At 33.9% G+C, this 13,865-nt stretch overlaps 1 protein-coding gene across 1 annotated transcript; it reads right to left on the bottom strand.

Annotated features, from left to right (window-relative positions):
* Nucleotides 1–1,516: 1,516 nt before the first annotated feature.
* On the bottom strand, nucleotides 1,517–13,602 carry LOC131153599 (uncharacterized). Its single transcript, XM_058106012.1, has 2 exons — nucleotides 13,451–13,602; nucleotides 1,517–2,179 (listed from the first exon to the last, which is right to left on the bottom strand). The coding sequence occupies exon 2, from the start codon at nucleotides 2,173–2,175 to the stop codon at nucleotides 1,768–1,770; it is 408 nt and encodes a 135-aa protein (XP_057961995.1). The 5' UTR covers nucleotides 2,176–2,179; nucleotides 13,451–13,602; the 3' UTR covers nucleotides 1,517–1,767.
* Nucleotides 13,603–13,865: the final 263 nt, after the last annotated feature.

Below are 13,865 nucleotides of genomic sequence, written 5' to 3'. Positions count from 1 at the left end.
TGATACCAATTTGTTGTGATATGAATCGAATAAATAGAATGCACAGTAAAATAAACAACAAGTAAATGCAAACACAACCAGAATAAGAACAACAACAGATTTTACATGATTCGGCAAAGTCTACATTCATGGAAGCAATGACACACAAACTTCACTATGAAATCACAATGTACATAATACACTTCTCAAAATGATCACTCACTACTTTAGTATATGCCCAGAATAACATATATAGAAGTTCCTCGCAGGTTTCCCTTTGTTTACCCAACAACCCAATGTTCAAAAAATTCAAAATTCAGAAAAACTGCTCGCAGCCCATGTGTCTTTCATCGACGAGTTCAGGGCTTCGTTGATGATCCATATAAGACCACTCATTGACGATAACATTCTTTCATTGACGAGTCTAGAACTCTAAGATTTTCCTGTTCTCGGTATTTTCTTGTCAACGATTTCAGAACCTTGGTCGACGAGTCCTTGTTGTCCTCTTGTCAACGAACACAAGACATTCATCAACGATCTTCTGTTGTGTTGCCCCTTCATGTTTCCCTTTCTTCCTTCTTTGCTTAAGAAAAATAAAGTATAAGAGCCACAAACAACATATTACCCCCTCGAAGGTTTCCCCCCCCCCCCCTCCCCGAAACCCAACCTATACAACCTCCCAAATTCAAAATTCGAAAATCAAAGTTACAACATATACCATATATATTACCCCCTCATATGTCCCCCCCCCCCCCTCCCCCCCAAAACCCAACCTATACAACCTCCCAAATTCAAAATTCGAAAATCAACGCTAAGTTATCGAGCCAAATTGTTAACGATTTCAGACATACCGTCGACGGTTTAATACCAAGAGCAAATAGTCGAAGTAACAACACCAAAATCGTCGACTATTTCACAGCATCCTGGAGAAACCGTCGACGGTTTCAGGGTTTGCTCCCGCAAACCTCACCTACTGTTTTCTACCATGTTTTCTCATTTGTACATGTGTTCCACTCAACATATGAGTCACATATTACAACAATCTCTACATTGGTGAATATACACCTTTTAAAAGAAAATCGAAAACATAATTCGTTGTTCCACCTGGAACTACAATTAATATAGGTTGGGACCACCTCCCATCTAAAAAATGGAGACAAAAATCAAGTCCAAGTAATGTTTGAACTTGTTCATGACAATTTCAGTTGCTACCAAAAACCCTGATTTAGTTGTAGATAGTACAACCAAAGACTGTACCCTGAACTTTCAACAAATAAACCTTCCCACAATAATAAACACATACTTGTTTACTAACGAGTAAATGAGTTGACCTGTTTACTAACTAATGACTAATATATAAATCAAAACTCGTCTGTTTAATAAACGAATCATAAATGAATACCCATTAAGAATCCATTAAAAAATATAATTTATTTATTTTTAATTTTTTAAAACATTTCATATAACGTAACATCTATATATATATAATAAACAACACTCTCTTATTTTATTTATTAATATATTAAGAAAAAAATATAAAATATAGAAAATAGTATATATTTTTAATTAAATGGATCACCAATTCAAACTTATTAAATCCATTTATTAAATGGACCGAGTTTGAGTTGATCCGTTTATAAATAAGTTACATTCTAGTGAACTCAAACTTAAACTTAATAGTTCTCAACTCATTTTGTCACTTCTAACTGAATGTCTGTTCAAAATCTTATTCGGAGCCCGAAACAAGCAGCCCAGTTGTGGTTTGGAGCCGAACGTTTTCTTTACAAATCACGGAGTAAGCGACGATTGCGGCGGATTCGCCCTTCCATCCTTCGAAGCCAAGCGTTTTATATGCAAATCACGACGGAGTGAGCGATGATTGCGGATTCGCACTTCCATCCTTTCCGTCGCGGTATGGAAAGTGGAAAGTGGAAAGTGGAAAGAGTCTTGCTCCTGTTCTTGCGTGTCCCGTGCGAAGTCCAACCCGACGTGAACGGGACGGTAGCCTTCAGTGACTGGGCCACTTTCACGTGACTCCTGCCGGGCGGCCCCAGAAAGAGGCTTGAGCTCGGACCGACGATAACGAGTCAGATTCCAGACTCCAAATAATGTCAACATTATTGAGAATCGTCGGCTCTGTCGGCGGCGACCCCCCAGGCCCCACAAAACATTTTTGCCCAGCAATTTTGAACGCATCTTACTGTATGATGGAATGCTGGTCACCTTAGAATATAATGGAATTGGGAGGACCCGACTAAATTTAACTTTTTTATTGGAGACTATATTACAAAATTAAAATAATTTGAATAGAAAATTGTTCTATTCAAATTTTGAGATGCAATCAAAATTGAAATTTATGGCTTTGGTGAAAATTTTAAAAATTGATACGAAAGTAGTTTGAAAATCCATCCGTTTAAAAAATAATAATAGTAATCTAACGAAAATCTATCTTTCAAAAAACGATCTCTAGTAAAATGACTCGATTCTTTTGAATGATGCATAAAGATGCTTGTGCATTTCTTTAACCCATCAATCCAACTAAAATTTTAACCTAATTAATTGTAACAGTAATCTACTATATGCACCCTATTAAACCAGACAATGATTATTGTTATAATTAATTAGGTTAAAATTTTAAATGGATTGACGGGTTAAAGAAATGTTCAAGCATACTAAATACACCCATTTAAACCACACAATAATTACATAATTAATATTTTTCAAATATTTCGGTTTGAATATTTATGTAATTATATAATTGTTTATGTATGTGTTAAAATTGATGAGTCGTGTGAAGATATAAAGTAGTTGTATTGATGTTAGTTATTTTTCTTTGTAGTTCATTTTCTTTAGGAAGGTTGTTATTAATTAGTTAATCAGTTTCTATATATAAGTAAATTAACTGATTGTATTTAAGAGAGTAGCTGATATGCTTCATTGTATTTTTTTCAAGATAATAAAAATTCAAAGTTTATTTGGACTCTCTCTCCCGTGAAATCTTTTATATGGTATCAGAGCTATTTGCCGCCGCTTCTTTGAGTAGTTGAATTCATGGCTTCTTCTGATTCTTCTCCGTTCGTGTAATCGAATTCAGAGCTTGAAGATACATCCATTGTAACGACCTGAAGAATAATGATATTTAAATAATAAAAAAGAAAAGAAAATGAAAACAGGAAAAGAAGGAGGCAACCGACTTCGTTGACGAGGGTTCTTCAGGATCTCATTGACGAAATTCTGTCTCGTTGACGAGAAGATACCGAGAGAAGATTTTTGGAAGTTCGAAACTCGTCGACGAACTTTCTACAGGACTCGTTAACGAGGTGACGTGGCTCGTCGACAAATCCCGCAGTATAAATAGTTCTAAACGTGATTTTTTTAGCTCATTTGTGCGCAAAATTTACTCACTCTCTCTCTCTCATCCTTCTATTGCTCCTCCTTCTCTCTAAGGTTTTGGGCTGGATTTCCGTCGTTTCAACGATTTGAAGCTACCACGACGCTCTTGGGAAAGTTCTCTGCAAATCTACCAGAGCGGATCTTCGGTGGGGCTGAGGTGGAAATCATCCTAAATCCAGGGTAAGGTTTTCTACTCAGTATTTGGTTTCTTGACAGTTGTAGGAAGCGTAGTACGCGTAGAAATATTGAATTTTAAATTCTGGGAGATGTGATTTTCAGGATATTGAGTAGGGAACCCTGTGGGTGTAGGACAGATTTTCTTATGGGCTTTTCAAGAATCAGGTAAGGGGTATATATATATATATGCATTATGTTGGGAAATGCTATTGAAAACGATACTATGTTCTAATTATACAAAATACCCATTTTGTGTGGCATGAGTAGAAATTATAATGAAAAATTGTTTTCTAGGAATGTGTTAGTGATACAGATTTTTATAAAGGAAAACCGGCATATGGGCCGAGATTTTGATATATTTGCTGCCGTACGGGCCGAGCTATGTATATGATTTGCCGATGTACGGGCCGAGCTATGGATATGATTTTCCAGTGTACGGGCTGAGCTAGGAATATGATTTGCCAGCGTACGAGTTGAACTATGGATATGATTTGTCGGTGTACGGGCTGAACTATGGTAAAATGTGAAATACCGGCGTACGAGCCGATGATTTTTATGATATACGTATATATGAAAAATGATATGATTGATTTGATAATTAATGGTATGAAATATTCATATATCACTGTTTCAGTATATGATATATGTTATCAGAACTTGGTTGACTTGGTTTAGGCTAGCACTTGCACGGTACCGATGCTTTGTATTCATGATTTATCATGATATTTGTGTTGACGCCACTGTACGGAGTGGTATGAGATTAGATGGTCGATGTGGTTTTTAAGAAGTGTGTGAGCGCCTCTAATGTACGGACCAGGTATGGCAGACCCATCTAACTTACAAATTGTACTTTTGACTTGGCAGTGGTCGGTCAACCATTGTCAGGTCCCGCATTCAAGCCACACAACCCAGTCATGTGGGGGTAATACATGACAATAGCTAACTAACCTTCCAGGGATGTTTGTTTTGGTATTACTATTTATATGAGATGAAATATAGTATGTAAATCATTATGTTCTGTCATGTTTTGATTATGCATGTTTTTCCCAGAAATGATATATATACAGTTCTACTAGTTATGTTTATGATCATATATATACCACAGAAATGCTCATATTGTCACACATTAGTGTTAGTTTATTTTTCTTACTGAGAGGTGTCTTACCCCAAGATTTTATGAACATTTCAGGAGCCCCTAATAGGAGAGCGGGTAAAGCCCCGCTGATCTAGTACTATTGATTTGCCCTTCCAGAAGGATAAGTGTTTTGATAGGGTTGGATGTATTTTGTGGGATGGCCCTAAGATATCTTGTGGGTTGTGTACTGTGTGTATATTAATACAGTGGTTGTAGTAACTTTGGTATTGTGATGGATGATTTTGTATTTATGATATTATGATATTTATGATCGTTTCCTGCTGCTTAAGCTTCCGTTATGTGTTCTGATGTATCCCTGGTACCTCACGGGTTCAGGTGGATTATGATCTGCGGGGTTTTATTGTATTACGGTAAAATATATAGGTGTGTGGGAATTAAGCAGGTCATCACATCCATAGTGTCCTTAGATTCAAGCAACTAATCCGATCCATCCTCTTCTAATCTCTCAAATCCATTTTTCCTTAACTCAAATGAAAATCCAGGTAGCAACTTGGTTACACAACCACTACTTGGTGTGAAAAACTATCACTCTTGGTCAAGAACCATGATTCTAGCTTTCACTGCCAAGAAGTAGATAAGTTTTATCAATAGAAACATTGCTATACCTGATCTAGAATCTCCTCTCTATGAAGATTGGCTAAGCTGCAACACGATAGTAATTTCTTGGTTGATCAATTCAATGCACCCAGATGTGTATGGCAGTGTAATGTATTGTCAAACTGTTGGAGAGATGTGGCTGGAATTGCAAAATCTCTTCTCTTAAGGTAATGGTCCCAAAATTTACAATCTTCCAAAGGAGCTTTATTATATTACTTAAAATCATATGTCAACAACTGAGTATTTTACGAAATTCAAAAGGTTATGGGATCAATTGCTATATCTAGATCCATTACCAAGGTGTACATGTGGTGCAAATAAAACCCTAAGTACTAATCATGACAAAGCCTATGTTATGAGGTTCCTTATGGGATTGAATGAAAATTTTGAAACCATTAGGACTCAAATTTTGATGTATGAGCCTCTCCCTTCAATTAACAAGGTTTATGCATTAGTCCTTGAAGAAGAATCTCACAAGAATGATGGACATGGAGGATCCTATACTACTAAACCTGATATTGTGGCAATGTATGCAAACTCAAAAGGAAACAACTCTGGTAATTCAGGATGGAGCAAAGGAAACAACAAGAAAGAGAAACCTATGTGCACTCATTGTAATATGCTTGAGCATACTATTGATAAGTGCTTCAAGTTACACGGATACCCACCTGGTTACAAACCGAAAGGGAGATCAAGTGCAAACCAAAATTCTTGCACTCAAAGAACTATGATTGACAATTCTTCCCAAAGTCAGATTCAATGTCCTATCACCAAGGCTCAATGTGAGCAGTTGTTAGCTTTTCTCAATACAAGATCAACTCCTAGTGACAATCATCATGTTGCTAATGTGAGTGTTGGTAATGGTTTGTCTGGATTGATCTATGGACCTATTGGTGTTCATGGTGCTATTACTATGACAGTCAATTCTTCCCAGCCTCAAGCACATAATAACTACCTTGAAACCATGTCAGGTGTTATGTCTAATCCTTTCTTTACTCCCAATTTGACACACTCTATTTTCTCAGCCAAATTGGTTAGTAGAACTTGTTTTGGATCCATTGATTGGGTCATAGATACAGGGGCTACTGACCACATGGTACATTCAATGACTTGTTTCACACATAGCACAACCACTTTGAATACTCATGTGAATCTACCCAATGGTGAAATTGCTTTGGTCACACACATTGGGACTGTCCAAATCACTAAAACCCTTATCATGTACAATGTTCTTTGTGTTCCTTCTTTCAGCTTTAATCTCATATATGTTAGTCAACTTGCTAAATCAGTTCTTTGTTGCCTTATTTTCTTTGGAAATTTATGTTTTATCCAGGACCTTGCTCGTTGGAGCACGATTGGGTTGGGTAAAGAGTGGAATGGGCTCTACCTACTGGAAGAAAGCAAGTCTGTTTCTTCTTCTTCAGTTTGTTTAGTTTTTCCAGTCAATAAGCCATAGTCATATGTATGGCATTTCAGGTTGTGACACTTATCAAATGCCAAATTGGCTTTAATTAAGTCCAATAATGCACCTTTTTTTATTCAAATAAAGACTTTCTTTGTGATATTTGTCCTATTGCAAAATAAAAGAGGTTACCTTTTAATTAAGCTTCTCATATTTCTGCAAATTGCTTTGAGTTGATATATTGTGACTTTTGCGGTCTTTTTTTGTTTCTACCATTGATTCATGAAAATATTTCCTAACCATTGTAGATGATTGTTCTAGATCTACATGGGTTTACTTGCTAAAACACAAGTCTCAAACACAATCTATTTTGGAACAATTTTGTAATATGGTTGAGACTCAATTTTCTTAGAAAAGTGAAGGTTATAAGGACTAATCGATAATGGAACAGAGTTTATTATAAGCAATTTTTTTGCCCAAAAAGGAATTTTACATCAATTAAGCTGTGTTGAAACTCCTCAACAGAATGCAATAGTAGAGAGGAAGCATCAACATGTCTTAAATGTTGCAAGATCCCTTTTGTTCTATTCTCACTTGCCTTTATACCTTTGGGGACATTGTGTCTTAATATAAGTTTATTTGATTAATAACCTGAACTTCAGTTTTGTCTTATATATAAATTTCATCCTAACATAATCATCGAATAGTTAGAGGAGCTCAGCTCCTTCTCTAGAGAAAGAGCATAAAATACTTATATGCATCACCTCACTTTTTAATTATTGAGGCTCTTCTAAGTACCCTGAACATCATATCCATCTACTAAAGATTTATAAATAGATATGGATTGTTCTTAAGGCTATGAGCATTGTAGCAATGTCTTGATATCTATCATTTTGATGCATTTATAGTCTCTAAGGAGGCTATACTGGTTGCAATGTTTGAAATAAATTAGTTAATATCTAGTATAGTTATATTAAAAGTTTTCAAAAACTACTTATGCTACTTGGCCTGTTAAATGAAAGTAATTTTTTGATATGTATAAGCACTTAAAAGCATCTAGGCTATCATTCAAATTGAAAAGGGGAACATCTAAACATAAATTCCTATTATGTTATGCTCACCAATATTTTCAGCTTAGATCTAGTTTGAGCTCTTTGTGTGTGTTTGCCACATGATCCTGCATTTAAATTGGATGACATATTTATGATCATTGTGGTTGATTTTTCTGGTTATTTTATGAATTGTGCCTAAATGCTCAACTAGAAAAATATTGCTTGCATGATTTTAAAATTTCTTTTTCAATAAGCACACCCCGTTACCTTTTGACAATATCATAAGGGGGATACATATATTTATATATGCATATACACACATACATACATATATACACATATATTTTTTATTATTTGGCAAGAAATGATTTTACATGTAACATATCTTATGTTCTTACTTATGTGCTTAAATATTATATCTTTAAAATAGTTTTAATGCCTAAAATACTATATGATAAAAAGGGGAGAATTTTTTTTTTCCTGTGATTAAAAGTTAAAAAGGAGGTAAATATTTTTTAAGAGGTGATTTCTCTTAAACTAAGTTTATTTTCAAATGACAAATTTTTCCCTTGACTTAACCCTTTTTGATGATGTCAAAAGGGGGAGATTTTATATGAGAGCGAAATGCTTGACCAAAAGGGGGATTTTGTTTAAGGTAAATGTTTTAATGGGGTAAAATATCTGAGTTGCATGCATGTATATGTTTGTGCTACAATGATAAAACTAAATGCGTATTATTTGAGATGTCTTCTTAAGGAGAGTCTTTTCAGGCTTATCTCATTTTGCTTTCATGTGTTTGTCATCGTCAAAAAGGGGGAGATTGTTGAATTTTTTAGTTCAATCCTTGTTTTGATGTTGACAAAGCATCTATATTTTATGTGTGTATTTAGTTTGTGAACATGTTCATATTTCACTACGCACATAAAGTTTAAGGAAAATAGAGGCCAAGACGGATCTTAATGCACATATACCTAGCGTACTCCATGAAGAGAAGAGCAAAAGATCATGAAAAAGACATTTAAATTTCATTGTATTACATTTAATTTTTAATTTGGTCGATAATAATTCCTTGGCATGCATGTTGTGGATGTAAGCTCAAAATGACCATAAACTGACCCTAGGGACCAGCACTTAACATAGAAACACATTTCTTAAATAACTAACTAGTTAGGGTTAAAACGAAGTTTATAAAAACAAGGTCGACTGACACCAGGTTCTTGGGCTTAATTAAAAGGCTCGGCCGACCGACCATCGCAAGGTCATTTGACCTTGGTTGACCAAACTGAGAAAGTTGAACAAAGTCAAAGATTCGGTTGACCGAATCCTTGGCAGTATAAATGCCTCGATCAACCAAATCGATCAGAAGTCAACATGTTGACTTCGCTCGATCGATCATTTGGAAATGAATGTGTCCTCCACGGTCGACCGAACTGATACATGTCTAACCCCAAATTACTTGGTCGACCAAACTCATAATTCAAAGTAGCCATGATCGACCGAACCTCATGAACAGTCAACTGAACCTCATCCATGGTCGACCGAGCCTACGAAGGGTTTGAAATTGCCTTTGGATGGTTGAGCAAAACCTTAGTTTAAAAACGTCACGGTAGACCGAACTTAGTGATATAGTCGACCAAATCTCTCAGGTTGGCAAAATTTTTACCGAGGTTAAACAGGGTTATTTTTTATTAAACATAATTAAATATATTCAAAAATACCCCATGTATCCCCAACTGTCATACTTTCACTTAACTCTATATTTAGCCCCTCATTATTCATTATTAGCAACAAGATTAGCCCATAAATTCTCTCAAAGTTTATATTAAATTTTTTACTCTCTTTTATTATTATTTTGATGAATCTTACAAGAGAGTATTGTTTTTTAGTAGTAACTTGGGCATTTATTTTTTACAAAGCATTTAACTCTCTTTTCATTCTTCATTTGAAAAATCTATTTTGGAAGAGATGTTTTATTTAGGGCATTTTTATTCAAAGCATTTACTCTCAATATCCATACCTTGAATATCATTCTTTTTTAGAGTAAGCGTCTTGAATCTCCCATATATTTTATTGATAAATATTATTGGGAGAAAATTTATATTTGTTACTTTGAAAGACTTGAGCGCATATATTTTGTGCTGGGAAAGTCTTTTTGCATTTGTGCTCACATTAATGTACATTATTTTGCAAGATCATTAGAAAGAAAAAACCCTAACTTCCTTTGAACAAGTTTTTGAAAATCTTTTGGGGAGAGATCTTTTGGGGTTGAATTTTTGAAATATTCACTGTATACATTTTACTCAAAGATTCCGAAAAGTTATTTTGAGAAAAATCACCATACTCACACTGAACTTATTTTCATATCATAGTGAGTGTATTTTGAGTTGTAGTGTTGTACACATCTGATTGTATCAGAAACATTTCATTGTATACAAAGTTTGTGTTTGATTATCTATTATATTCCAGGCGTGACCCAAGGGGTCATTAATCAGCCCTAGGAATTTGACCTGGTGTTGTATACAGTGTCGCTCCACCTGTTAAGTGAGCAATAGTGGTAATCCTCGGACTTACAAGCTAAGGCGGGGACGTAGGCAGTATTGGACGAACCCTGATAACATATCGTGTGTGCACTTTATATTTCCATAATTTATTTACTGCACATGTATGCCATTTTCAAAAGATGTGAATGTTGCATATGATTTAATTTCCACTCATTATATTTATCTGCGCATTTGGGATTGCATTTAGAAAGACCCTAGGTTGTAAAATACTGCTTGTATCTAGTTAATCTTAAGAAGAAGTTTTTAAAATTCCAATTTACCTCCCTCTTGGGAATACACCAATTCCAACATAAAGTATCCAAAGAATGACAAATTGAACCCCTTTTTCACTAAAACTACTTGGGCTTTGGTAGTCTAGGGTCTAGGGTTGTGATTTAGTTCTTCAGTGGTGAAAAGGCCTCGTTAGGGGACAATCATAGGCTTGTTTTGGACCTAACTCAGTGATGATGCTTCAAGTGAACGTCAAAGGGACAAATGCCAAAATGACCCTTGAAATATGAAATATATAGGGATTCACCTGGATGACTAAGTTGCTCCTCTCTTGGCATTGGATATCAAATGCAAGGGTATAGGGACAAGTCTTCCTCATTAGGCACACCAATAGAGGGTGTAGTGCCTGAACCTTCCTAAACTACTTCCAAAATAACTATTTAGATAATAACAAATTCCTTAGGTTCATAGATTCTTTAGTCATTTGAAGCTTCATAGGGGCCTAAAGGACGAACAATGTCTTAGTTTCAATTGCAATGGTTGAAGTAGTTCATCTAACCTCGGTATTAGCTTGGGTTTGTGCTTGAACCACATGATATGTTGTGCATCTAATTTAATTGCAATAAGGTTAAGTTGAGGTGGTTTAAGATTGAATATTTCTGAGTCACAGTCATATGAGAGGGGTGCTCCATTATGACATGAAGGATTCTCCCTCTTTCTTCTTAATTTAGGCCCTATTTTCAACCTTGGCTTAGGTTTTCTTCATGGGTAAGATTTAATCTACAAAATTGAATTGTATATTAAAGGGTTGGTGATGACAACATGTTACTATAAAATAATAAGTAAAAATAAGAAAACTAGTTTTTAGTTTGAAAAAATAACGAATTAATTGTTTGGAATTACTTTTCTATTTCAATTTTTTATTTTTGTTATAATAAAATAAAGAAACAAGTGATAAAAATGCATTCATCTACATTATTAGTAATTTGTTCTGCTTTTGTTTTCATCTTTCATGATAAAAATTGAAATTCAATATTTTATGATTTTGAATTATTGTGAGAACATGTACTTTAATATCTAGAATTCACTTTTATGGATTATATCACTCTATATACAATTTTTCAATAAAAAAAAAATTTTAATGAGCACATGATTTTAAATAAAATTGAAATGAAATATCCATAATTTTTCTATAAAAAAAGTTGAAAAAAAATAATATAAGTCATTCAAAATTTTTTTTACCTTTTTTCAACTGCCATATATATATTAGAATTGTTCTTGGAGCATTATATTAAAATGGTTACTATCTTTATCATAATACTTTTTTTTTTCATTCTTTTGCATCTTTATTCTTTTAATTATTTTTACCAATATTATCTGATTCAAGGACAAAAATGAATATATGCTCAAATAATTTTTTAATCTATATCAACATTAAAAATAGTAATCAAACATATTACTTTGCTTTCAATTTCTAGTTTTTGTTTATAATTTTTGGTTTTCACTCTGGTTTTTAGTTTTTATAATTTTTAGCAATACTTAATGATATATGTTGACATCGGGTTTTGAGGACCATTTTGAGTTTCTAGTGACTATTTTAAAGTCAAATTAAAACAGTTTTTGAAAATGGAGTTGTTACTTTAATTTTGAAAAAAAATAAATAAAGGAAAGCCTTTTTAAGATATTAAGTTTGGGAGTACAATTGTGCATAGGGAAGGTAACACTTTAAATGCACATTCTTGAGAATTTAAAGAGTTAGCTCCTAAATAGCTATTCCATTAAATGATTGTCATGCTTACCTTGTGTGTGTGTGTGTGTCATTTGAAATTATTTGTGAAACAAAAACCCCCTTGAAAAGGCTTTTATAGGATTGATAGAAATCCTACTACTTTGGAATCAAATCAAAAAAAAGAAAAAAACAATATGGAAAAAACACATAACATACACTTACATACTGAATAAGTGAGAAATGCAAGGCGATTTGAGTTTTTGTTTGGTATAGCTGAATCTATAAAGTAGGTTGCTTACATACCCTCAAAAGAGAAATCAAGTCACCAGTAGTTTAAAAAAAAAAATTTATTTTTGAAAAAGATATTAAACAATTTGAATTTGCATGATTTTGGTTACTTTGGGAGGAAAGCCATAAAATCCAACTTGAAATCCCTTAAAGTATCTTTTGGAAAAGCGACTTTCGAATCCTCACAACATCTATATTATGACGGGTTCATTTGAAAATCCTTGAAAAGAGTGGATTTTTGATAGAAAAACCACAAACTAGCCTTGACCGTTAGTTTGAAAATAATAGAGAACACCCAAATGTCGCTTCATGGGTGTGTATAACCCCAAGTAAAATGAAAACTCTTGTAAAAACATTGGTTCTTTTTTAGAAAAACTCATGGAAAGCCATTGGTTTTTAATGGAAAAAAATTGTTCTTTTTTTTTTTTCTTTTTTGTAAAGAAGACCATGAAAACTTAGAAGAAAAGGTACTCTAAAATGAATCACAAGTAATCAATCATGTGTAGAGAAATTAACATGCTTGGAATCATAAAAGAAATCAAAGGAGAATGCAAAATATGCACTCTCGAGAATTGACAGTCGAGCACATGCTGGGACAAGTCAATTACTTGTAGCCACTGACTACATTTTCAAAACAAGAAGAGGTCGATTGACTGCTTGGTGTGGCTGGTCAACCACCTAAAGAATATTTTCAATGCATATGCATGATTTTGATAGTCTAATATACTTTCTCATATGCATTTAGAAAATAAACATGTCATTTAATCCCTAACATGCATTTTTGACATAGGAAAGGAAAAAACCATGAAGTATGAATCACAACCTTCAAAGAATCACAATATGTTTCAACATACCAAAGTCAAGCATATGCATGGAAATGAATGAAGTAAAGAATTTGACACTGACCTTTTTGAAAAAGGACCTCTATAAATCGAGTTGAAGACCCCTTATTTTAAATTACAACTCCAAAGTCTCCTTCAAGAGAAGAGAAGTATGATTTCTTCTTTTTCTCCTTCAAATGAAGATCACCTTGATATTTATGAATTCCTCTCGAAAACCCTCACTTTTCCCTCTCTTCAATTTTTCCTAAAGTCTTCCAAAAAATGTCCTTTTATAAAATTTCAAAGGAGGGAGGGAAAACCATTTTTGAATTTGAATTTCAAAATTCAAATTCAAAAATAACTACCAATAATTGCTACTAATTGTCATCCATTAATTACCAATGTTGGAGGTTGACATGTGGCTTTAATAGGATATGCGGTTCACCAAGAATCTCCTGCCAATCGCATAAGGACACATTAAAAAAAAAAAAAAATTCAAA

The sequence above is a fragment of the Malania oleifera genome, chromosome 4, assembly GCF_029873635.1.
Source record: "Malania oleifera isolate guangnan ecotype guangnan chromosome 4, ASM2987363v1, whole genome shotgun sequence".
NCBI classification, from domain to species: Eukaryota; Viridiplantae; Streptophyta; class Magnoliopsida; order Santalales; family Ximeniaceae; genus Malania; species Malania oleifera.
This window is presented reverse-complemented; position numbering and strand designations above follow the sequence as displayed.